The sequence below is a fragment of the Mesocricetus auratus genome, unplaced genomic scaffold, assembly GCF_017639785.1.
Source record: "Mesocricetus auratus isolate SY011 unplaced genomic scaffold, BCM_Maur_2.0 Super-Scaffold_100013, whole genome shotgun sequence".
Taxonomy (NCBI): Eukaryota; Metazoa; Chordata; class Mammalia; order Rodentia; family Cricetidae; genus Mesocricetus; species Mesocricetus auratus.
Window position 1 is genome coordinate 19824880 of NW_024429196.1, and position 27889 is coordinate 19852768.

The window sequence follows — 27889 nt, forward strand, 5'->3', positions numbered from 1 at the left end:
CTTTTACCAACATCTTGCCTTCCTCCCCAGTTATCCTTAGGCTTTGATAAGCACCATTATATTATCTACTTTTTAAGAATCCATATATCAGTGATATCATGCGGTACTACTAATCCTATGCTTGGTTTATTTAGGTTAATATAATGGCCTCTAAATTTACCTACTTTGTTCTGAATGGCGAGATTGCATTCCTTATGAAATAGTGTTCTATGATATATATAACAGCGCCACATTTTCTTTATTCATTTATCTATGATGGGCACAGAGTGTTTCTATATCTTTGCTATTGTGCATAAAACAGTAATAAACACAAGAGTGCAGCTACCCCTTCAGTGTACTGCTTTAATTCCCTTCAGATATAATCTCAGTAGTAACATCACTTGACCATAAGATAGTTACATTTTCAACTTCTGAAGAGCTTCTAAATAGTTTTCCACAATGGTTCGTTCACATTCTCACTAACCATGCATATGGATTATTTTTTCTCTACATTCCCAACAACAACAACAAGAACAAAATCTCTTTTTTATAACAGCCATTATATCAAGATGAGTCTGTGATAGAGTTTGAATGAGAATAGCTCTATAGGCTCTTATGTTTTAATGCTCGGTTCTCAGTTAATGAAGCTATCTGGGGAGGATTTCAAGGTGTGGCCTTATTGAAGTAGGTTTGGCCTTGTTGGCAGAGAGGCATCACTAGGAGTGGGCTTTGATTTGAAGTTTAAAAAGCCCACTCCAGCCCCAGTGTTTTATTTCTCTGTGCCTGCTGTCTGTGGATCAGGGTATAAAAGGCTAAGCTACTACTCTAGCGCCATGCTGACTGTTCCTGCCATGGTAAGAATGGACTAACTCTGCAGCTGTGACCAAGCTCCCAGTTAAATGCTTTATTTTATGAGTTGCCCTGGTCATGATGTTTCTTCACAGCAATAGAACAGTAACTAAGACAGTGATAATATATCATTGTGGTCTTGAGTTTTCATTTCCTTGTTAATGAGCAAATAACTCTCATTTTTTTCATAGATTCATGACTCGTTTCTATGTCTTGTTAGAGATAATGCCCAAAATAATTGCCCATTATTTTGGTCAGATTATTTGTTTCCTGTCATCATTATTCCTCATATATCTTGGGTATTAACTGTTTCTCCAACATATAGTTTGCCAGTAATCCCCATTTTATGGGCTGAATCTGCATTCTGCTGGCTTCAGCTATGCAGAGGATTTGAAGGTTGCTAGAATCCCATGTGTCTTGGCTTGCCTGTGCTTTTGAGGTCATTTCTGTAGAAATCCTTGTCCAGATCCCTATCATAAGGTGTTCTTCCTGTGTCTCTAGTCTACTCACTTCACTTCCCACATTAACTCTTTAACACTCTTGGAGTTGATTTCATTTTTTAATTTGCCTGCATATGCATATTCATGTTTTCCAACATTTAGTATCACATAACTATGCAGAGTCTGTACCTCTATATATTGATTATTTCCAGACCTTCTAAGTCTGTGATACAGTTATAATTATTTTAATGTCTTTGCTCATTCAATGGTTATGTAATTACATACTATGTTTTAGTTGATTATTCCCTCTCATTATGAGTTACACTTTCCTGTTTCTTTTGTATTTGATGTGTGATAGGTTGTTAAGAATTTTTAACTTTATGTTTTAGGCACCAACGTACAGTTACTAACCTCTATGTAGCTGCTGGGAATTGAATTTATACCCTCTAGAAGAGCAGACTGTGCACATAACTGCTGAGTCATCTCTCCAGCCTACTTTTCAAACTTGTTATATATTCGTTTCTTTTTATCTATTAACTTTGTAAACTTTTCCCTTTTTAAGTTAGTCTCTACATTTCTTCCTTCTGTTTTTTCCGCTTCTCACCCTCTTTTGCTTCTTACCTTAGTCTTCCACCATTTGATTTTTTTCTTTTTCTTTTTTTAGAGTAATATCTGGGTACTTTTCACCATGACAAAAAATGCAATTTTTGCTGAGGGGAATAAACTTTAATGATCTTGTTTCTATTTAGGATACATGGCCATGTGTGCACATGTATTTGCTAATTTATCTGCCTTCAGTCTCAGTAAGATGGTAATTCTCTGATGATACTAAAATGCTAGTCTACACTAAACTTCAATTCTAATATTTCTCATATTCAACACTTAAGCTTATTTTTGTTCCATATTATTTTTTTCTCTCTGGTCCCAAGCATGCATTGGTTTGAGATTTCTATTTTTCTAGCCTTTTCTTCTTACACATATTTCTCAAGATAAAATATCATGGCATAATATCGTCATTTACTCTAGTTGTGTTTTAGGTATTACTAGAATAGACTTTCTGAGTAAACTTCCTTTGTTATGCAGGAACAATGATGTGGTTTACCAATTATACATTTACCTTTCCACAAGCCAGCTGTTTAAGGACAATAGGCAGCTTACACCAGAGGTCACTTTCCAGACACGGCGTTTAATGCTTTATACAGTATAATAACTGATGAAGATGTTATGAACTATGTGAAGTAGACAGAGAGAGTGAGGCAGAGCAATTGAGCTATGTGCCCAAAGTCATGATGCCCCGGGGTGACAAGACTGACTGGGGCTTGTGCTGGATGAGTTTAGGTGCATTGATCTTTTTATCACAGTTCCATTAACGAGTTCCTTAGAATGATAGTAGCAAGCTAATGCTGCCCCTGCTTAACTTCCCATTTATGTCAAGGCACTCAGCTGGACACACAACTCTTTCAGTCAGGGAATCATGAACATGCGTGTTTATGCTATTACTGAAATGTATTTGGTTTTAAGGTTGATAAGAAAGAGATAATAACCCATTATCATCTTTACATGTCCTAAATTTTTGGAATATCAGTTCAAATATACTATGTGTCTAAAAATCTGTTTATCTCTTCTTTCTTTGTTTGGAACAGATATTGTGGAAAATCCATCCCACCTTCTCTTACTAGCAGTTCCCATTCAATAAAGTTGATGTTTGTGTCCGACTCTGCCCTTTCACACGAAGGATTTTTAATCACATATGAAGCATTTGACGCATCATCAGGTAACACTGTTTCTATTGCAAATGAGATCTAATGTCCAAAACACAGAAATACCTGAAATAAAGTATAAAGACAATGCCAACCTTTTTAAAAATAGGGTAATGCCGCACTACCTGAGCTGTGTGCCTTTTTAGGGATTCTGGGCATTAATTTTTGTAGCATACTTATAAAGATACACGTCAGAGAAAAGTAGCATACAGCACATATCCACAGCAGGCACATGGTACCTCTACTTGTCAAGCATTGCACATGTCTGGGGCTGGATGTATTTTTTCTGGAAGTCTTGTGTCCAGCCATCTTTGAGGTATTCTTATCTACAGTTCTTCCTCCCATAATAAGTAAATAAAAAGTTCTCTCACTCCAAGTCCCTAGCTAGCTTTCCACTTTCTTCTCCTCCAGGGAGTTTGGTCACTGTGCTTTGATCCAGGCAAAAGTAGTTCAACTTCTATGTTGTGGAAGCTTGGCTTTAGAAAATGAGAGTACACGAGACTTGTGTGTGTTCATCTCTGGTGGAACTCCCTCTAGCAGATAGCTCCTTATCCAGCCCAAGCACATGGGGAGTCAAAGCCCAAGGATTTAAAGTATAGTGTGTTGTGTAATTGACATTTTTAACTGGGCCTTATTCAGGTGGTTAACAGCCAAAGACCAAAGTGGATTTCTCAGGAAATTACAGTGTGTGCGCAATTTTCCATACTTCTGTAGTTTCATCTCTCTCATATGTTTGGCCCTAAACCACAGTGAATATTAGATTTGGAGTAAGTCAGTTGAGCTTTGTAAGGCACAATTTTCTCATCTGTGTAATTAAAAGATTAGATGTGATGATCTTGGAAATGTTTTCTGGTTCTAATCCTCTATGAACATAATTTTAATTTGCTGCATGAATAAACTCATTGTATCTTAAGTAACACACAATTCAGGCAATGCCTCCTGGAAATAGCATGGAGATCTTCATAATAGTACACAAAATGAAACATAGGTCTGTAATGACTGAAATGCTTGTGTTAACACCACACCAGCTTGGAAGGCAGTATGAAGGGAAATGACAGCTGAGAGCCATTAACAGAACCTGGGGAGGAGGATGACAAATTTAAAACCTAATGAAATTGCTCAGAAAGATAAAACATAGGCGAAACTCACTAAAGTGAGCTAAACAGGAAGGAAACTGATAGGGAGACCAGAGTTTGGAGTAGGCTCAGCTACAACGTATGCTCAGAATGCGTGGATGGACTCAGTCTCTCCCAAACCCCTCTAACACAGAAGAACAAAGGAAAGAGAAGAAATGAGAGGGGAGAAAAGCCAAGCATTAGAAGAGAAGACACTGAAGGAGCAACTGCAAACACCCTCTGCCCTGCTTCCCCGTGTTAGTCATTACTCCAGCCCCTGCTTGGTTAAGAATAAGCTGAGTCACAGTCAAGGGAGCACATTCTTTCTGTCCCTTGACTGTTCACTGTGTGTCTGCCTTTTGCTGGATGAACTCATGGGACTGGTTAACACAGTCACACCATTTGAAATAGCAATCAGATGATGGGACCCAGAAAGTCATTAGGGTGGCTGGATTGCACGAGTTGCTGAGGCCGGCCCTGTGGTATGGCTCAGGGCACAGCTGGCTCAGAAGACTGGGACAGAGGTTAAGTGGGTGGTGCCCAGGCAGTTGGCTAGTGCTCCCAGGAGCCTTGGTGAAATGAACTGCTGCTGGAAGGACAGAGGTGAGGGCTGTTTTTTAGGGTAGCATGTTTTTTCTGGGTATTTTCTGAAGACTGAAATCATGTCAGACAAAAGCACCAGAGGACACCCAATCACTGGCCTGTAGGCTATTTTATTCCTCTGGCAAAAGTTATTTTTTGAATGGTGATGATAGTTTGGAGTGCTTAAGTCTAGTTCCTTAGCACAGCCCATAGACATTCCCCCCTGAATCTGTCCCGCCATCATTTGATAGAGTCAAAATTTCCAGATTTGAATCCAGTTACACTTCCATCTGTAGTTCCTGCCATAATGCCATGATGTCAGTCCTTAAATATGTGGTTTTTGGAGGAAGGAGATTGGCATGTTGCTCACACTCTCACTCTCTCCCTAAGCATTCTGCTGCAGCTCTCATTCAAATGTGTCTGGGCAGATAAAAACAAAAGACATAACAAAAATAATGGTGTTCAGCTGGGCAGTGGTAGTGCACGCCTTTAATCCCAGCACTTAGGTGGCAGAGGTAGGCAGATCTCTGTGAGTTCAAGACCAGCCTGATCTACAAGAGCTAGTTCCAGGACAGCCTCCAAAGCCACAGAGAAACCCTGTCTCAAAAAACCAAACCAAACCAAAACAACAACAACAACAACAACAACAAAAAACAGTGTTTGGTAGAAACTCATCAGAACTCCTTACCACTGTTTATAACTCTCAACATTTACTCTCATGAAATAGAAAATATTTAAATAATATAATTGGTATTCTTTACCATTTAAGTTGTAATCATATACTATTAACATCTATTACTTTATCCACTGATCAAATATAGAACTATTAAGATAGAAACTTCCAAGTATAAACAAGAGCAGAAATGAACTTAAACTTTAAGATTAAATGATATCTATTTAACAGTTACTCTTACTTTTCAAACTAATTCCTGATTCATTCATTAAAATGTGGAGTTGGAAGAAAACAAAAGAGTGGAAAGTATCAGAGTTTCCCTACAAATTTGGCCATCTTGTCAAGAAAGTACAAAGCACAGTCTACCTCCAATTAATCTTTGAATGAGGGAGATAGTAGTCTAGAATGCTGAATCTGTCATCTAGGAAAAAATAGCTCACTTGTTTAAGAGCCAAACTAAACAACCAGGTTTCACTATGGAGTCCATTTCTGTTGTCATTCACAACAGGGCCACAGTAGAACTGTGGTGAATGTTTCTTACTTTTTACAAAGAGAAGAGCTTCACAGTTATCCAGAGATGTGGCTAAGACTGGTCCAAAGTACAATATTATGAACAAATATAAATATAAAAAGGTGGATCCATTGGGATTTCCCACCCATCTAGTTGCTTCTTACACCCCATTGAGTATTTAGTGCTAATTTTCATCAGTCATCTTGGAATGATCCCAGAAAGAGAATGCATGAAGTTAAGAAATGATATCAAGAAGACCACAGGGAATTTATTCCAAGAAATGGGCAGAGAGGATTCTGTTCCTATTTTTAGATTTCAGTGTAGTAAGAACAACATTCTCAGATTCTAATGGTCATTTTAAAAAATCTTCAGAAAGAGGAGGTTGTCCTGTTATAAACTCAGTTATCAGAGTTCAGTTAGAAATTCTGATTAAGATCTAGAGTAAACTTTTACTGAGAAATTCAAGTGGATCTAATTGAGTTCATATTTATAGTTTATAAAAAACTATTACAGAATGGCATGATAAGTAATTTTGCTCATGTTTGAAGGTCCTATTCACTGTAGACTGAAAGTGAGGCCAAAGAGAGTCATAGTCAGTGACAGCTTGACCTGGACTTCCTTGGCAAGTGTCAGGCCTTGCTTGTATACCTCAATCTGAATCTGATATTACATGCCCAGATATTTTGTGGAAGTTACTTTTTCAAATGTATTAATCTCTTAAATAGTTTCATCTAGTAAATCTTAAATATTTTCTTATGTTTGTGTGTACAAATAGCCTAGCACGTCTCTTCTGGGTTTGTGTGTGTGTGAGCATGCTTGCATGCCCGTGCATGAGCAATCACTTATGTGTTGGTCCTTAGAATTAAAACAGTGCTTAACTGTCATATTTTTAGTCCCTTACTAGTCTAGGTTGACATTTCCTCTGTAGAAAAACTAGGAATTATAGGACTGTAGAGGTGGCTCAATGAACAAAGTGCCTGTTACATAGGCATGAGGACCAGAGTTCAAACCCCAGGTACCATGTAAAAAATAAAGCTAAGACTGATGTAATCTACACCTGTCTTCTCAGTGCTGGAGGGGTGTGGACAAGCCACATTCAGGCTAACACCAACAGCAAGCTTAGGGACTCTTTCTCAAAAACTAAGTGGAGAAGTGATCAAAGGAGAAATCTGACAGTCAACCTCTGCCTCTGCACAGACCCCCCCCACACACACAAGTGTACCTTCACACAAGAACACACTTGCACACATACACAAAAAACACAAATTAAAGAATTCAGGATTTGGAGAGTTCAAATTTTATCGTGTGTCCAAACTAAAAGAATTTTAAAACGTCATTTCAAACAGTCTCAGTCCTTTCCCTCTTTAACTAGAGGGGTTGTCTATGCTGTTTCACAGCACATGGAAAAGTAAAATGAGACATTCAGTGTAAAAATTGCATTTCGGGAGGGGAAGGATAGCTCAGTGATGTAGTGCCTGCTTGAGCTGAGATTCCTGCCACCTGTGTAAAAAAGCCAGGCATGATTGTGATCTCATGCACCTATGACCCTGGTGCTGGGAAGGCAGAGACAGGAGGATTCCTGGAGTCTGCTGGACAGCCAGCCTAGCAGAATCAGTGAGCTTTGGGTTCAGTGACAGACCCTGCTTCCAAAAAGTAAGGTGGAGAAGTGATGAAGGGAGCACTGGCATTGACCTTTGACCCTCTCATGCACACACAAGCATACACATGAGCATGTATGCACAGAGACACACAGATCATATAATAAGGAAAGGCCCATGGCCTTGCCAGATTTAAAATGGGACTGCTGATGCCCACTCAGTTCTATAACAGCTGCTCTGCTTGTATTCATGATCATTTGATGGGTCATCTGTGAGGACAAAGAAGAGGCTGATGGGCACTGGACCTATCTTCTCACAGAGAGTGCACACAATCTGTTCTTCTGCCTGGAAAAGTCTTTGTCCTTTTATGGTTAATGGGCTTCTGTTTCTTATCTAGGAAAAGTTTCCTTGTCAAAATTATGAGGACTTCCTCTGTGTGTCTTCTAGAAGTTTTATAGCTTGAGCTTTTAGATCTGTGATTCATCTTAATTTCCCAGTATGGTGTAAGTTAAGTTTCCAAGACCATTCATTTAAAAAATGATACTCAGCTGTGCAAGGAAGTGTCTTGGCCCCTATCTTCCCCAACTATACCCCTCCCCAGAATTCCCTTTAAGCCATTGCTGGCAGCAGTTGTCCATGTGCATTATGTCAGTGCTTCTGGGATGCCATGATGGCCACATGGGGCCTAATAGAAAAAGGACAGTCCAATATATAACATTACAGGTTCCTGCTCTATAAATATGTAGAGTGGCGATTTCTACAATGACATATCTTTTACAAAAGTTTTCTTTTGGTGACCTTAGAACCTTTGCATTACTGTACACATTTTAGAAACAACCTTTTGTTTTTTATCAATTTTTTTGCAATTGACTGTAATTCTATTAAATTCATAGATCAATTTGAGATTACAAGACATCTCAAATTATCTTCATTCCATATTTTTTGCACTGTGTAATTCATTCCATATTTAACTTGCTGTCTCTTCATATTTTCTCTGCTTTTAAATTCCTAGTGTTGACTCTCACATTTTCACTCAGCTCATCATGTGTAAATAGTCCCGTAACTTGCTTGACTGTCACCAGGGACTATACACTCTACACTGTTTCCTTTGTAGAACGATTTTTAATGACAGATTGAATTTCTTTGATGGATTGAGGTCACGAAAGCACTTTTTTCTTTTGGGTCAACCATAGCAGTTTGTGGCTGTGAACAAATTTGTCAAATTTATTTGCAGTTTTTGTGAATCTGGTCTTTTACTGATTGGAGACTCTATAGTAATTCTTCCTTTTTTGCTCTTTATTTCTATTCCATTTCACTTGATTTCAGTTCTCATCTATGTATTTCTCTTATTGTGTTATTTAATTTGTTTCTCTTGAGAGCTTGTCCAAAAGTTCTAGTAGATTGGGCATGAAGCTAGTCTTTGACTATAGAGTGGTGGTTTTCAGTCTTCTGTTGTATAGGGATTTCCTCAGATCCAGAGTACAAGTGGAACAGAGGGAAGGACACACGGTTGCCCACCTAGACAGACTCACTATAGCAGTCCTTACAGCAGATGGCCCTCAAGTCCTGTTTACTTTTCTTTTTCTTTGGATGAATATTAACTATTTTTTCTGGTTGGAGAGATGATTTGCTTTAAATATATGAATAACTGGCTAACACTAGAAACTATGTGTAAACTCATGGGTTTGTCAGTTATGTCCTAAATTCAATGTCCAGTTCATTAGTGTGATGAATTTTATCACTGGGTATGGGGCATTTAGGATAAGCCTTTTTCCATCCCTGTAGCATTCTCTCTCATCCTCACCCTTTCACCTTCATTCACTCACTCCTTTCTTGCCTCCTTTTTGGATAAACTGTCACTGTGAGTCCTCTCAATTAAGTAAAGCCTTGATTTTTCCAGTAAGCTCAAATGTTTGATAAATATTTATTACTTTAGGGGTCCACATAGATAGTAGAACCTATAACATTTTACATGTGTCCTTGTGTTCCCAATACTAATAATGCACCCCCTGCCTGATGATACATGGCACAATTGGGGAAATGTAACTTCACAGCCTCAGCATTTATTTCATTTGCAATAAAATATAATAGCTCATTCTCTCCTACAGCACGGTTAAACTAGACTTTCTTTGTAAAGCATCTCAGATTGTATGGGCATAAGGGAGTGATGGGTTGCTTATTGAACAGAGTCTGAAAAGACTGAACAGGCAAAATTCAAACGCACTGGAGCATTTGCTGTTTAAATTAGGATGCAGCCTTCCAGGTAGGCTGCTAATTATTTCATGGTAATAATTAAACATACTCTTCAAAATTACATTTTTCTTAGGCCCATTTTATTTTGAAATATAATGATGATTATTACCACACGTTTATGGCAAGGCGGACACTTTAGCTGCATCATCTCATTCTCTTAAAACAATTCCCAAAGTTAGTAGCCATCGCCATCACGGAAATGAGGGATCTGAGATAAGGAGATGAGTGGCTTGCTTGTTTCCGTAGTATGTCTGCACCTGAGACATACTATGTATAATGTTTTCCATTTTCTCTGTTTCTTTTCACAGTGTGCTTATATGACTATACAGATAATTCTGGGACACTCACCTCCCCGAACTTCCCTGAACGTTACACCAATAACCTGAATTGCGTCTACAGGATCACAGTGGGATTCAACCGACAGATTGCATTGAATTTTACAAACTTCGCCTTGGAGAACAAATTGGGGAAAAATTGTATCGATTTTGTGGAGATCAGGTGTGGGCTTTAATTTCATTATAACCTTTATTTTCATCAATCCCAGAAAAGATTAAAGGACACATGGAAAATTTTGTAAAGTTATCTTATACATCCTTTATTATAACATGAAATTTGTCCTTTTAAGCGTGATATAGAAGAAGAAATTGTAAAGATTTGATGATTATTTGAGATTTTATTTTCTTGATTTAAATTATGTTTACATGCATGTGTGTGAGTGTGGTTGTGTTCATGGAAGTATGATGCCTGTGGAGGCCAGAAGTGGGTGTTGAGTCCTCTGGAGTTGCAAGTGGTTGTGAGTTATCTGTTGTGAATACTGGGAATTGAATTCTGGTCCCCTGTAAGAGCAGTAAATAATCTTAACCACTGAACCATCTTCTTGACCCCTGATAGTTATCTCAAATTCTAACATCAGGAATATTTAGCAATAAACATCAGATTTTATTTAGGAATGAAACAGATATACTATTACTCCATAAAATGTGATACTTGCTATTGTTAAAATCTACTTTCGTTTCCATTGCTGTGATAAAATATTGACTAAAAGGAACTTAGGTGAGGAAGGCTTTATCAAAGTATACAATTTCAGGTTCTAGTCTGTCATAGCAGGTGAGCAAGGTGCTAGGAATTCAGCTAGTCATATACCACAGTCAAGAGCAAAAAGAAATGAATGCATGCATATTTCTTACTAGATTACTTCATTATTGTGCCCTGCTCTATTTCTCTGTGTCATATAGTTCAGGAACTGCTGCTTAGAGAATGATGTCACCTACAGTGGGCTGCACTCCCACAGACATGGCCACAGACCAACCCAGTAGTCTTATTAAGATTCCTATCCCAGACGATTCTGGGTTGTGTCAAGTTGATAATCAACACCTACCATCATAGTCAAGCACCTTCATTCTTTATGTAAAACCAATATAAGGATTTGGGTCTTTGCTGTTTATTTAACCTAATTATATCACTAGAATTACTGGTATAATAGCAACCTTACCTTGTTCTTAAATAATAAATCAAGAACTGTAAATTTCAGTGCTTGAAATTTTCTTTTACTACTTGTACTTGGAATAAATGTATTTAAAAATTATATCACTGGCAATGGTATATAAGTATATATCTACCTATATATACTCGTATATGATTACATCAAGTAATACTAGGCTGATTATTTTGGTAAGCCACTGTATCAAGTATTTTAGTTACCACTTCAAATTTGGAATCTTTCAATATATTATAATAAATTTTATTCTTTGCTATAAGGATACTAAATTAACAAATTATAGTTGAACCATATCATGCTAAACTGACATAATTTTATTTGATGGGAGGGGGAGTTTAAGAGTCTCACTCTATAGCCTGAGGTGGTTCAGAATTCACTAGATAGTCCAGGTTGCCCTCAAACTCACAGAAATCCTCCCAACTCAGCATACTGAGTGCTATGATTATAGGTGTGAGCTTTCATGCTCAGCTAAATTTTCTTAATTTATAACAATTAAGCACTTGGCATTAACATTCAATGGATCATCTTTTTAAAAAAAATACCTGTAGATTTGAAATCCTCCAAACTTCTTAGGAAAATAATTATTTCCACAATTGTCCCAAATATTACCAATATGTTATATTACATCTTGAAGATTTCTAAATCAGTACGAACTATGTAATATTTCTTTAAAATTAAAAATATTGGTTTATACTATGGATAACTGGTTCCATATTCTACCTTCTCTGGTCTATTTGCCAGAGGCTTTGAGAAAGTGAATCTCAAACACATCGTCTCTGAAACTGGTGTAAAGATGCCATACAAGCCATCAGAAACAGACACTCTTTACGAAGTCATTCAAAGTCTAGTCAGTAAAGAATAAGACCTAAGAACTTGACCTTGTGTTATTTAAAGCACCGTTTAGGTGCTGAGGAGATTGGCAGTTCATCTGCATCCCCATACTTTGAGTATGTTGAATGCTTATTGTGTGTTGCAAACTGGAACTTAATCCCTTTTCATTTCTGTACCTGTTACAGAGATGGAGGCTATGAAACTTCACCGCTCCTTGGAAGTTACTGTGGCTCAGTTTTGCCTCCTCTAATCATCTCTCACAGTAACAAGCTATGGATAAAGTTTCAGACTGACAGCTCAATCACAGACTTGGGTTTCTCAGCTTCCTGGGTTGGATCGTCAACGGGTATGTAGCAAAGATCAGGCTTTTTATTGGAGAAACCAAACTGATTGGTTTCTTCGCTGTCATGCCATCACCACTCATCAAGTAACTTTCCTCATTCTTTATAATAAATTCCAACATCACAAATGTCTTTGGATTAACTACAGCATATATTTTGAAGGAAGAGGAAAGTTATTGTTCCCCAGGAAATTTTATCAAGTTACTTGTCTTGAGTAAAAAAATGAAAGCCTGTCAATGTAAAGCAGAGCTTTACATGATATGCTCTGAGATGCTTTAAAGAGAAACACAGGTTGGGCATGGTGGTGAACTCTTCTAATCCCTACCCCAGCGAGGGAGGCAGGAGGATCCCAAGTTTGAGACCAGACTGGACTACAAAATGTGTTCTTGTCTCTGAAAGCCAAAAGCTTGAGGTGTGAGACTCGGTGATGGTAGAGCTCATGCTTACTGTGTGTGAGGCTCCGAGCTCCATCCCCAGCACTGGAGAGGTCGGCATAAAAAGAGGAGACAAGTTGCTTCAGGATGACTTAGCCAAGGCTAATCTCGCAAGAAGAAAAGACCATATTTCATTCACTTTTCCCCCTTGCAGGCTGTGGAGGCAATCTCACCACCTCCACAGGGCTGTTCACATCTCCCAACTACCCGATGCCCTACTACCACAGCTCTGAGTGCTACTGGCTGCTGGAAGCCAGCCACGGCAGCCCTTTCCTGCTGGAATTCCAAGACTTTCATCTGGAGCATCACCCCAACTGCACTCTGGATTACTTGGCCGTATGTATAATGAGTCTCTGTGCCATTTGATGCTCCCCTCTTACTCAGTGCACAAGATGCATTTAAAAATATTTTAAGATTCAAAAAGCAGCAAGATTTAAGAGGAGCATTCAAATAAACTATTTACACAAATTAAAACCTTAAGGAAATGTGAGGAAAAAATGACAATCTTCTACATAGAATGTACTGAGTGACTTGATACATTAATTATTTAAGATATTTTACTATTAACCAGAAAGATTTGGTAAAAATATCCTGAGTACTTATGGACTTTGTCCTGACTATATCTATAGGACTTTATATATATGTTGAAAATTCATTGAGGTCAATTACAATAGACAGTAAACTCATGTAGCTATATCGTTCTATAGTTCCTGTAATTCACCTTGCTCCTGTAGAATCCTGTAAATAAAGTGGGCTGAAGTTTCACAAATTATACATTTTAGAATAAAAAAATAAGACATATCACTTATGGTCTCAAAGTTTGTACTGGACTTCCATTTTGTGTGTTCAGATTTCAATCTCAGTTCACTTACTTATTGTCATACATTTCAGTTATTGCCCAAGTTTAGAGACACACTGATATAATTTAGGACTATTCCTTTGTTAAAGAATACATACATTTTGTCCCCATTTCTTTACCTAAAAGTCCTTTATGTTCATAGCTTTGACCATCTAATGTGCAAAATGTCTTATTAAAGGTTTACGATGGCCCAAGTACCAGTTCCCATCTGATAAGTAAACTCTGTGGAGACACCACACCAGCTCCCATCCGTTCCAACAGGGACAGCATATTGCTGAAGCTGAGGACAGATGAAGGGCAGCAAGGACGTGGCTTTGAAGTAAAATACTCGCAGAGTAAGTACAAATTCCAGCAGCACAGAATCCCCAGCTAACATTAACTAGTGGTTTGAGCCTTTGAAATTAGTCTCGGGTTCTTATGTGAAAACTTTGGAGTCATTAGAAGGAAAAATGCATACACATTAAACCCAATTTTATATCACTGAAGTGTCTGGTAGACCAGGAAACTCAGGATAGTTTTTGCTATGTAGACAGCTGTAGTTCAGCTTGGGGTCATGCAACACTCTATTGACTCCTGGTTCTCACTCATACCACATTTTACAATCCTTTAATGAGACATTGGTCCAGTGAACAAAGTAACCTCACAGCCTAGGTTCTCTCCTCTGTCTTAGTTTTACTAAATAGAGAAGCATGCGTTGGAAAGGTATGGTCTTTATTGTGGACCATATCTTTCCATTCCCTTTCTTACCCACTTACTCCACTAGGCATCTGCGTTTCTATGTATAGATTTGTTCTTCAGAAATTAATCATCATTTTATATACAAACAGCTTCTTTATGCTCCATGAGGTGTACCTGTTTGATTTAGCATGTGTTAGTCGCTTTAATTTTGTTATTGCTTTGCCTCTCTTTCTCTTGGTTATTATCAGGTTATTAAAGCCTCTCTTTTTTGTTTTGTTTTTTTTTCTCCTTCTAACAATTTTTATACACAGAGTATCAATCCTTACAGATAGAAGCAGAGGCTGGGGATGTGGATCAGTTGGTAGAGTACTCTTTTGGCATGAAGGTCTAAATTCCATCTCCAACATAAAACTAAGTGTAATAGCAGGTGTGTAGGATCCCAGTATTTGAGGAGCTGAGGCAGGAGGATCATAAGTTCAAGGTCATCCTTAAGTATGTAGCTAGTTCAATGCTAGCCTGTGCTACATGAGATCTTGTCACCCACCAAAAACAACCAAAACCAAAACAAAACCACTAAACACTTGCCATTTGAAATTGGAGAGTTTCTGGGCAGTGTGATTTGTGAGAAGTGAGAGTAACCTGTGTGGTGTTGGAACACAGACTGTTGCTTTGCCCTGACCTCCGAGCCTGTGATTCCTGTTGCCTATGGCCATACTCTCCCAAACATATCTAAAGCAAAAAAAATATCATTGAGAAATCCTCTGTTAACAAAAAAGTAGCCTAAAGACTTTCAGGAGAATTCACCTGGGTATCATGTCTGCAACAGAAATGGAAGAAACTGAAGGGTCATCCCAGAATCTTTAAGCGGGGCCACCACATTCAGTGTGGAGTAGAAAATAATCTAAGAACTACATTGCAGAGGCAGCACTCTCAAAGAAATGCTTATTTTATCATTTTCTTTTATGGAACATCACGAATAAAGAGAAAGAAAGTAATTTTTAAAAATATAAACAATGAGAAACGTTTACTTTGTTCAGGTCATTTTGATTGGTTGGATTTGGTGCTTAATCCCAGGGTTAAGCATAGCTTAGAGCTACTTGTGTGGTTTTAATGAAAATTGTTCATAATTTTATTTCTTCTTTCCTATTTGTGCTCCTTCTGTGCACTCGGAATTTCAAGATGAGTAACTTTGTTGAGACTCAGAAAGACAGCTGTATGTCCTAACTGTTACTTTTGTACCATTCACAAAGGCCATGTATTGCTAACTGCTGAGTTCAAAGATCAGAATGATCTTTTATTCCAAATGTTAAAGACTCACTACATGTTTCTAACTGAAGCAGAGAGATCAGAGTAGAGCCAAGTTATTTGTCAAACAATGTATAAGAACTAATGTCTATTTTAATATAGCTGTTCCATTTTCATGACAGTTTAATGCTTCAGTTCACCTAAATATTATTTCACATTTTTCTAAATGGAGACTCCTTCAGCTTAATAATGGCATGCCATGTATACATATATATTTTTTAATCTAGTGGGGAAAATCTTGATGTCTTCTTAAACAGGAATCTCATATGCATCTCAGAGACATTATGACATATGTGGAAGTTGTTCTTAAGACTTATGGCTGTTTTTTCCTTCCTCAGCATGTGACAATGTAGTAATAGTGAATAAAACCTATGGCATCTTGGAGAGCATAAATCATCCAAATCCCTATGACCTTAATCAGCGTTGTAACTGGACCATCCAAGCAACAACAGGCAACACTGTGAACTACACATTTCTGGAATTTGATGTAGAAGAGCATGTAAACTGCTCCCTGGATTATTTAGAGGTAAGTGTTCTGAAGCTCAATAAATAATTCTATCTTCATATCAAGCAAAAAAAAAAAACCAATGCTACCAGCGTTATATGAATGCGTGTGTTTCATGTCTCCCTTTGCACCATGTTAACCTTAATCTAAAATTATTACCTTGTTTGATCTCTATACATAAGAGAAGATGCTTGACCATGTTTAGTATCTGATTTTCCTGGTACTAAGTATTATTTTTATTTTTAAGTTCACTCAAGTCAATATTCCATTTGCAAAATAGACATTTTATTCATTATGAAAATAACCTTCTGTAATATTAATTCAAATTTCTTTGTGCAATCTTATGCAGTAAAAGTTGCTTTAGTATTATATGTAGACTATGAGGCAATGTAGAATATGAGGTAATCTGCTATTTTTATCATGGGAAATTTCATTTAAGAAAGTTGTTATGGCTTGTATATGGAACCTTTAAAAATTATTCTGTTTATTTTAGTATTAATATCCACACGTGTGAATATTAACTTAGATCCTGGTTTATACTCTCATGTGTCATGCGACCATTTCATTTAAACTATTGGCATATATTCGACATCTATTTTCTACGGTTAATAACATCACTTGTTGAGTCAGCTGACACATTACTTTCACTTACTTCTTTGCTGTTAGCATATGACACACTGCTGTGTCCACATCTGTTGCTTTCACTGGAAATCTTTTCTGAAGTGAAGGGGACCCACTCTGACTATATGGGCCATTTTTCCCAAGATTTCCACCAACTATATGACTATGACTTAGTGTAGTTTTTAAAGGTTACTAGAGCAAGGATGTAGCTAGTGGCAGAGTGCTTGCCTGGAATGTGCAAAGTCCCAGGTTCAATACTTGTTGCAAATATACATGATTTGTAATGTTTAGAAGTCTCCCCTGCAAAGATTTACCTAGCCAGCACTTGCAAGTTGAGGCCATATTCCCAGGTGAACAAACCTTGCAAACTTACCTAACTCTCTTTTACTAATGTGATTATACTGTTGTTTGAGATCACCATGCCTTTTCCAAGTACTTCATTAGCTTTAAAAACAAAGAAGTAAGAATATTCTTTTGAGAGACTTTTGCTTGGAGTCAAGAACATAAGGAGATTCCTTTGTTTTGGGGAAAGTTCTTAGGATTAACAAAAACAACAAAATCAAACAAAAGTTTACCCAGGTGTGGTGATTCATATCTGTAATCTAAGCACTTGGGAGGCTGGGGAAGGAGGATTGTCAACCTGAGGCCATCCTGAAACATAATAATAAGATTCTGTCACAGTAAAAAAGAGAACAATCAAGCAAACATAAAACACTTTTCATATGTAGAGAAAAAAGTGTGTAGAAATAGTATTCACACATCATAAAGCTATATATATACTAACTTCCTTAAGGAAAAATGATGCATTACACAGCAAATTTACAGGCATGAAGTTCTAATGGCATTTGTTGTTGTTTGGCTTTAGGTTTCAGAACAAGGTCTCCTACTGTAGGTCAGGTTAGCCAAGGTCGGTCTTGAGAGCCTATTTCTCTGTCTCCACTATTGAAATGTGGGGATTGTAGGTACAAATCATGACTAGCTTGTTAACAGTTTTAAGGTCCACTTAACTTCCCCTCAAGTTAGATGCCTCCAGGAGCTCAGGAGCTACCTTGTTTCTATTACATAACTGAAGTATTCGTTTCTCCACATATTAGATTTTATTCACGATTTAAATCGCAAGTTTTACCAGTTAGAACTCTCATCCTATCCTGAACTTGTAATTTCTTCAAGTTCTTCAACTTTGACTAAGTCCTTACCTTACAATGAGACTTTGTACAGATTTATGAAACTGAGATTAAATTGTCACAGCCATATTTCAGCTGTAGTTCGATGATAGTAATTAATGAGAAAGAGCTGAATTCCACACTAATCATTTTGTAAATTCCTACACATTCAGTCCAGTCCTACAGCTTTGGGCACCATGGTTGGTGCCCAATGCAATGGAAGTCGAATGTTGGGTGTGTAACAGACACCATGCTAAGTGGGCACCATGGCTGTAATCTGAGATGGTACAGTGCAGAGAGCTAAAGAGAAGAGGAAGGGAATGGACAGACCTTTATTTGGGAGGAAGAGTAGGGAGGAAATGAAATGAACATTCCCAGGAACTATGCCCACTTCTTTGGACAAGCCTGCGGATACAATGGTAACAAAAAAATCTCATCAGGTCATTTTTAGAGGTGCTTGAAAACTAGAATAAGAATACTTGTTCCAACAGCTACAAAACAACTCATTAGAAGCCCCTTGTGATGGTGGGCCTGTCACGTTCCAGGCCCGTCATTTCTCTTGTGCAACATTGATGGTGAAAGTGCAGAAAGACAGAATGAGAAACAAAAGTTCAGAAAAGCCTTCCAAAGAATGACACTATTGCCAGAGGGAAGAGAATCTTTTCCATTGCTATAAGCCAAGGGGCAAGACCAGAGTCATAGCTGCAGAGGCTGATCTGTGGCGGAAAATTTAAGAACCCAACCATTTAAGGAGAAAAAAAGCCACAAGCAGAAAATTCTAGCTTGCATTATTTTAATAACTTCTAGTTAAAAGTTTTTTTCCCCTTCAAGTGACTTAGCCAATTCCCCCAATGAGTGACAATTACTGGGCCCAGAAATCAATTATTTTGAAGTAATAAAACTGAAACTATAAAAAGACTGGATTAGATCCAGCCCAAACCTCACTGGGAAAGGAACCTACCTTTTATTATTTTATCCTCTGGCCAAAACAAAACACATGGCTTAGAAATGAGATCTCAGTGGGAGTACAGGGTGTTTTTTTAGGGAAGTTGGACATTGCCCATGCAGCTATATGAAGTCAGTCTCAAGGATTCAGTCTGTGTTTCATAACATGGTCTCATTTTTGTCCTGGGTCTCCATTTAGAAGACATTCCTAATAGGTGACTGAGGATACAGGGAGAAGCTGTAGATTTGGGAGAAATCAGCACACTAATGAGTAAATGCCCCTGGCAGGTGTGAAGGGTATTAGGTCAATGGGGGTAAGGGAGTCAATGTTGAGAAGAGGATGGAGGAAGGGGGTTGGTTCAGTGAAACAAAGAGGATTATGGGAGGTGTAATAGATTGTGATCAGAGTGGTCCAGGCAGGTAAGGGCTGTGACAGTTCCTTGGAGGATTAGTGTGATTGAACAGGGTTGTGTTGTGAATTAGCAGGGGGTAGATGGCCATGAGGAGACATGCTGTGCAGAAAGTGAGTGACTGGGTTCTTTGCCTCAAACCAGCATAGGAGACAAGGCCTCTTTTCTCTAACTCTCTCCTACATTTCTCTAACTGGTCCTCATGTGGCAAGCTTTCATGGGAGTCCCTCTCTACTTGTTCTTTTGCATGCCAGAGCGTCCTAAATGTGGCCCCAGAACTGGCTAGGACCCCCCACTAACCGGGACAGAGCTGCCTTCTCTGAGAGGACATTATCTGGTTAAAATGTTCCTGGTACTATAGGCAGAAGTTACATGAGGTTTATTACCACCCAAGTTATATCAAGATCTGTAATCACCCAGCTGCTTGTTAGGTCGATTGCTATAGCTGATAAGCTTCATGGCTTTTAAGTTTCATTTACCTAGGCTCATATAGTTTAAAAAAGTCCAAAAGGGCATTACTCCTAGTAAGTTATGTTTAAATATCTGGGCATTTCTTCACTTTATGATCCCCCTAAATCCACATTCACTACTCTTTAGAACATTATTTATTATCTATTACTTATGGGCTTTACAACTGTTTCAAAAATAATTGACAAAGAGTTGGAAGAATGAGGAGGTGGGAAGGGTATAGGAGGAAATGAGGGAAGGGAAATAATCAGAATATATTGTATGAAAAGAAATTATTTTCAATTAAAAATAATTGATAAAAATGTCACACAGGGTGGCACCTGTTTCAAATACTCTCATACACTGGTTTTAGTTTAAATGGATATATTGTTGAAAATTTGGGGGCTATCACTATTTAAATAAAACCCAGATTATTATAATAGCTACTATTTACTAAGCATGTATTATAGCTGGATAACACAGGAAATGTTCTCATTTTACAAATAAGAAGAGTTATATAGGTGTGAGTTTCCCATAGTAACTAAGTAATAAGAGGCAGGTGTGCTGAACACCAGGCACTGTGCCTTGGGCCAGTGCCGTTGACTGCAACACTTCTTCACAAATCATATATACTCTTTCCTAACTTTCCGTTACCTTCACAGAAATCATGAGAAAATAAATGCCCATGATCTACTCACATCTACTGTTCTGACACTGTTACCAAGAGGGATGGATGCTGTTTTCCCATGTCTTTCACAGAAATGGTCTTTTATTTTGATAATCATAATTTATTTGTATATGCTAAAATTACTTCAGTGTCTAATTCAGGGTATCAGCTGAAGTCCCTGTCAATCTTACTCATTTGTGAGATGTCAGAACAAAACTGTCCTATGTTTTGCAAACTGAAGGACATTTCCTATAGAACTTGGGCAGTTCTTCTAGCATTTGCTTTCGGCATCATAGTCACGACAGATGCATCTCACAGTAAGGCAAGCGAAAGGATTAGTAATGTTTGCTGTGGGATCGCAGATGTGAGGGGCATAACCCACAGAAGAGAGCCCAAGAGTCCAGGAAAGCCTGAAAGTGAACTCTCCATCGTCTTTCCTTTCCTTTTGTGAAGCTCTGTTGGGCTCCATGGCTGTTCCCATCTAAAACTGCAGTTTCTACATCCTTTTCCTTGCAGCTTCAACAGGAACACTGAAGTCATGACTGTGCAGTGTACTAACCTCAAGCACTTCCCATCAGTGGCTCAGCATTTAACACTTAGCAACAAAGGTGTGGGTCCAGCTTGCATACTCATGGGCAACTCTTGAGGTGGTGTGAGCAGCCCTCCTCACATGTGATATCTGTAAGCAATGGCAAACATTCTGAGCAGGGTCATGATTCTGCTGTCACTCTAAGATATTTGACAACAACCAAGAATTCACCATGATGACAAATTCTTTCTGTAATGAGTAAGTACTACAGAATAGAGTCAGAATAGAGTTCATTTATTCCTGGAGAGACTCGTGGAGAGATTTGTTTCGTGTAACTCACCTACCTCCTGAACTGAAATTCTGTCTCTTCCTCCAATTCAGAATCAAACTAACTCTCATCTCCCTCCACTGTGTCAAGTTCCTCCTTATCCGAAGGCATCACTTAGTCGACTCAGTCATCCTTTTACTTACTCTAACCATAACTTTAAAAACTAGGACCCTTTTCCTAGTTACAATAGACCACAGTGTTTAGCTGATTTGTACATGAGCTCATAAGCATAGTCAGAAAACTTCACAGGTTGGTCAAATTTCTTCAGTGTCTTCCCCTTTTGTTAACCTCCCACTCTCACATCATTTCTGACTCATGGGTATAACTTAATCTTTAATAATATGTCACTTACTTGGAATTTTCTTTTCTCTTTCTAGTCCTCCCCTTTAAAACAATACTTTTTCTCTTGACTTATCTTGAGATAGATGGCCTTCTATCTCACTTTAAAATCAGAGTCACCCAAATCTTAGGTTCACAACTGATGTATTCAGCTATTCTCATTCCTTATGGACAATTTGTCACTTGGTTCCAGTGTTTTGTTGCTCCCACAACAACTCTTCCTTTTACAGCAGTAGTACATCCAGAATAGCACTTGTCTTCACTTTCTGAGAAATAGGCATGCAAATAATTCAACAAGTCCTATTGTTTTGTCAAACCAAGATATCTAACAAGTACCCACATGGCTGACTGGTCTTCCAGTTGCCATTTCTGCAGATCATTTGGGTGCACCAGTATGGTGGTATCATGTTCCCTTTGTAGAGGCTGCAGTCTAGGAAGTGGAGAGGTGACTTAGTGGTCAAGAGCACAAATATGAGAGCCCGAGTTCAGATCCCACACCACACCTAAGAAAAGGTGGAAGACTCCTGCGGCAGATCACCAGGGTTTGCTGCCTTTCTGCCTAGCTGAGAAAAAACATGAACCTCAGGTTCGGTGAGAAAGGACACCTGATACTCACGACCACTTCATGTATGCACAGAGTTCTCACACATGTGCACAAACACACAGATAGGTAGATAGATAGATAGATGCATGCATGCATAATACATACATACATACATGGACACATAGATAGATACATAGATAGATAGATAGTAAGACAGAACTTTAAAGAAATTGTTGTCTCTATTGATTTTAAAAGTTACATTTAAACTGGCCATAAATCTAGCTGCATTCCAAAATCAACTAGTGATCTTATTCAACAGAAAAGCATTTTCCAAGACCCTACCTCAGATTTCACCAGAACCCAGAAGTATTCCAGCATACAAGACCCCTCTAGCCTTTGGCCAGTGCTAGAGATCACTGTAGCCCACTCTGTCATGACTGATAGCAATATCTTCATTTCAAAGCTCTGCTGGGAAGTTACAAGTGTTCTGATAGGCATCTTAGTATTTCTACCTTTGTGTACAATTAAATATTTTTCTTTAAAGTGAATCTCACTTTCCCATAGCTACAAGGGTGTTTGTGTTCACAGAAGGCCTTATAATGATGTTATTACAGCTATCACATTACATAAACAATGTCAGCTTGATGGTACAATGCTTGTATTCAAACTCTGAATTTTGATGCCTATACTTTTCCTATTTGGCATCTTTGTCACTGTAGTCTTTGTCTTAGAGTTTCGATCTCTATGATGAAAGACCATGACCAAAACAACTTGGGAATGAAAGAGGGTTACCATAGCACTACTCTTCACCACTGAAAGAAGTCATGGAGGAATTCAAACAGGGTAGGATCCTGGAGGCAGGAGCTGATGCAGAGGCCATGAAGGGTACTGATTATTGGCTTGCTCCCTCAGGCTTGCTCAGTCTGATTTCTTATAGAATCTAGGACCACCAACCCAAAGATGGACCCACCCACAATGGTCTGGGCTTTCCCCCATCAGTCACTAATTAAGAAAATGTCTTACAACCAGATCTTATGGAGATCTTTTCACAATTGAGGTTTCTTCCTTTCAGATGATGGTAGCTTGTGTCAAGCTGATGTACAACCAGCCAGCACAGTCTTCTATCCCATCCGTTCTGTCCCTTTCCCTTTTCAGCTTATGCCAGTGCCTACTGTCAAATGCGATTCTCTTGCATTTCTCTCCGGTGTGTAAAATCTCTTGCATCTCTTGCCAAATCCTTACTGCTGTCATCCTGCTCACCAGATGTTTATATCATTATATATTTCACTCTCATGTCCTCTTTTCAATTGCAAAATAACCACTATACCACAGAAACTTTCTATTGCAAAACAATGCATTTGAAATAAAGAATGGATTGAAGGACTCATCACCAATGTCCCTGAGTGCTCCAGTTTGATGCCACATTCCCTATATCTAAGTCCTAAGTAATGTTTCCCATTCCACAACTGTGAATCACATGGTATCATAATTACCCAATGCAGTGCTAGCTGCATTTGTGGAGAACTCATGTAGACTTGCTGATGCTTCATGCAGCAGTGTTTATTTTTTTCAATTATATCAGAGTCAAAACAGGTACTCTTAGTTTTCCACATAGTGATGCATGAACACAGACAGCAGGGAAGTCAATTCAGGGTACCCACATAGCTATATGCTACAGAAGTTGGTAGACGATTAACAGGAGCTTTGTGTTATAGTGAATTAGGGAAATGCTGAGTCAAACACAATTCAGTAGAGCTGGTTATTTTGCTTTTCCTTGGTTCTGTTACTTCTTCAAGCTGTGACTACCCTACTATGCACCATTCAGATGGCAGGATATATTTTAGACACCTAGACTGTGGAGATACAGCCGTTTATCATTAGTTTGTGTGTGTGTGTGTGTGTGTGTGTGTGTGTGTGTGTGTGTGTGTCATAATGGATGAAACAGATGCTACCATATCACACCCTCCACATCCATACTTACATACCCACCCCACAGGCTATAGTCTATAAGACAGTGTTTCTAACTATGATTAACAGATCTGGACACAGTGATGTCCCGATGTGTGGAGACCAGGGCTCCTCTGTGTGAATCTAAGCAGCCTGGTAATTGCAATCTCACTTCCTGGTTGGAGCAAAGCAGAGAAGCAAGGGAGACTCTGCCTGAGCAGCAATGGGACTGCCTCTCTTTGATCTGCAGGGCTCCTCCTTGCACACTTCCTGAGCAGATGAGTCACACTTCCTAGAACTGTCCTTCAGAGGAAGTCCGCTTCTAGGACTTCAGCATTCTGCTTATGGCCCAGAGAAGCAAGTAGGCCACCTGCCACTCACAATCGAGTGTAAGCAGCAGCTGTATGCCAGTCGTTCAGGTTCCTTCTTGACAGCTGCTGTGAGACACCAGCACTCTGCTAGGATAATCTAAACTCAGAGCTTTTAAGTGGAGCGACAGGGCTTTGTCATAAAGCAATCCAAGACACAAAATGATGACTCCAAATTATCAGGGTAAAATGTGATTTTTAAAAAAACTTTAAAAATTTAAGATATCTTTATTTTAATGTGATCCAAATTGTTTTGGGGGTGGGGAATGGTGTCTGATGGCATATACCTATAATCTAAGCACTCCAGGGGCTGAGGCAGGAGGATCAGTTTAAGGCCAGACTGCTACATAAAATCTTGTCTTTGGGGGATGGGGAAAAGCTGCTCTTTCTGACCATCCTCATGATGAGGAATTTTCAAGTGACTAATGTGCTATACTTGATGAAGAGGCACAAGTCCTCAAAAGACAGCCTGCCCTTGGGTTAAAAGAGCTATGGTTTCTGCTCTCCATATCCTCTCAGATTTGAAGCAAGGGATACAGATGACTAAGAACCAAGCCTATCAATTTTCTGAACTACCTATGAGCCACTTAAAAATCTTTTTGTGTGCTCACAGCTTGAGATTATTTCCCACAGCAGTTCCCTCTTGGTATGTCCCCACATCTTTTTTTCCACACTCAGGCCAAAGGCAGAAAAACACAGAAACATCTGCTCCCAGGCTCGCAGGCACACTGCACTGGTAGGACCACGTTTGCAAGCACGCTGCACTGGTAGGACCGTGTTTACAGACACGCTGCACTGGTAGGACCGTGTTTACAGACACGCTGCACTGGTAGGACCCTATTTGTAGGCACACTGCGTATGAGTGGGAAGGTGATGGTTGCAAGGCTGAATTTCAAATATTATGAATCCCAGTTGTGGATTTCTGTATACTTTTTAAAGTGAGGAAGGTTTTCAATTACAGCATTATAGGTGTTATAGCACATATATGCAATATACATTAGCTTTTTAGCTGACATGTAATCACTGCATTTTCATAACCATTTTAACCTATCTTGCAGGACCCCCCTCCGCTTTCTTTTCTCATGTTTAGAACATGTAGTGACATTTTAATTTCAGTTCTTATTTAACAGCCTTCCTCTTTCTGCTGTGGCAACTTGGGGAAGAGGCAGGTGCAAGCACTTTAGGCCTCTAAGGCTCAAGGCTCTATGATTTCATGTTTTTCTATCAACTAGACTTTTCTCTGTCCCAGAGTCCATCTGCAGCAGATGCAGAGACTTTTAGAAGACACAATAATATATTTTTAGAGAGTTTAGTGTTTCACTATGGCAAGACACTTGGCAGGAGGAAGGCTGCAGCTTATGGAATTAACCATTTATATATTCACAGGAGAGTATTCTTGGCTTTCAAAGCTTTTCCCTTCTCCCTGGGGAAGGAATTAAGCACACACTGCTTCAACAGTTGCTATAAAAACAATATTTATAGAAGATATTTAGCCCCTGAACTACTAATTTTTCATGAAGAATTATAATAATAATAAAAAGGTTGTTACCACGAAAAAGGAAATAATCAGGACAAAAATGGTTTCAAGATTATGCTGGAGCAGATTGCTTTCCATAACTACTTTTTAGGACAACAATGCTGATGTTTGATCCTGAGTGCAGAAACAAGATATGGAAATAGCAGAACATTTTTAGTGGGCCAGCTGGGTGTCTGACAACTGAGAGGAGTGTGAAATTCTAGCATAGGGAAAACATTACCAAGAAGTACTTATATTATGATGTCAATAGTTCCCCAAAATGAAGCATTAAAAATAAATTTATCTAATCAAAAAGAACACACAGTCATTGCAGGAGATTGAGAAAACATAGAAAAGCCTAGAGAAAACAAAAAATCAAGTCGTGCCACTACTAATAATATTTAACAGTATTTATTTCCTGTTCTCTTTTATGTTTATCTTGTTTTAATATTCATAGATTATCTCATGCATTCTACCTTATTATGACACTTTTCTGTGGGACATATCTATTATGTTTGTTATTTTCCATATTCTCATTCCATTACCACAGTGCAGCCTGCTGTGAGACATTTAGTATCCTTTCAATTTTCACTTTTCAAAACAATTCTGAGATAAACATCTATATAGTTAAACATTAGCCTAAATCCATGGTTATACACTGATCAAAAGAATAAAGCAAAGCAAGCAAAAAACCCAGCAAAAGAACCAAAATCAACCAGAAGTTTGGCTTCTGATGTAAGTGGTTCATAGAAAGCAGGATTTAAAACTAAATGCAGTAAGAGTAGATGGAGAACAGCCGGCCCACAGACAGGCCACTAAGCCATCTGGATTTCAGATAAACCTCTAATTCAAAGTGGTACAAAATAACTCGGAATGTGGTGTCCTGCTGGTCTCTCGCTCGCATGCAAAGCCTGGCATTATGAGTAATCATTGACTTTAGATGAGTATTTCACATTTCCTGTCCCACCTTAACAGCACATGGCAGCATGACTTTTCCTGTAGTGAGGAGATGTGTGTGAGCCTCTGACACCAGTGCACTATGAGTGAGTAGCTGCTTGTCAAGAGAGGCACCGAGCCTCCAAAGAGCCATGGTGGAGCGGTCTTGAGTGTATCCTACACTAACAGCCTTCTTCAACATTTGCCTAATTTACCTTCTGCTTCTCAATGATATATCCCCAACTCACCCTGGGTTTTTCCTATTCCTGATGACAACTTTGTATCTGACCAAAACCCTTCAAATTTAAAGTAACTTATAAAGGTCTCATGCTTACTAAGAAAATGTGTGTAAAACTTAACAACATCAACGGAGAGGGACCTGGAACTGACTTGTGAAGCAACCTTGTTTCTAATTTAAATTTAAATTTAAAAATAAATAATAAAAAAACCTTAACAACATCCATTAGGATTAATGTTGTACTTCAGATGTGAGATGTAGCTCAGAGGTGGAGGAGTACTTTCCCAGCCTGCACAGTTCCCTAGGATCATCTTCAGCACTGGGAAATTAATCAGTTGATGCCATAGGCATTCTACAGGGTCTTTGGGGGTGGGGGGTGCAGGTGTTTCAAGAATTCAGCAGCTCCAGCCTTCTCGTGTTCTAAGGCCAGCAGGAGCTGCAGGGTAGATAGGAGAAAGGTCACTAAAATAAGGAAAAGCACTTTTTGCTTCAGCATGCCTAATCCCTTCTCACCTCATCATGCTAGTCTCAGCCCCTTCTGATGTCCTCTTTCTTATTAGGCCACCCCCAGCCGCAATGGACCACACTTCTTCCTGCACACACACACACCTCCTTCACCACACACAGGATGATTTGCAGCTCGATCTACACCCAGAGTGTCAGGGATGGCTGCAGTGGCC

At 38.7% G+C, this 27889-nt stretch overlaps 1 protein-coding gene across 1 annotated transcript in view; it reads left to right on the top strand.

The window, feature by feature from the left end:
* Window positions 1-27889, top strand: part of Cubn (cubilin) — a 197437-nt gene that overhangs the window by 38971 nt on the left and 130577 nt on the right. Inside the window, exons 19-24 of the mRNA XM_040755469.1 lie at window positions 2912-3042; window positions 10069-10258; window positions 12275-12435; window positions 13019-13200; window positions 13902-14058; window positions 16045-16232. Of these exons, the coding sequence (XP_040611403.1) occupies window positions 2912-3042; window positions 10069-10258; window positions 12275-12435; window positions 13019-13200; window positions 13902-14058; window positions 16045-16232 (1009 nt within the window). The remainder of the gene's footprint in view (window positions 1-2911; window positions 3043-10068; window positions 10259-12274; window positions 12436-13018; window positions 13201-13901; window positions 14059-16044; window positions 16233-27889) is intronic.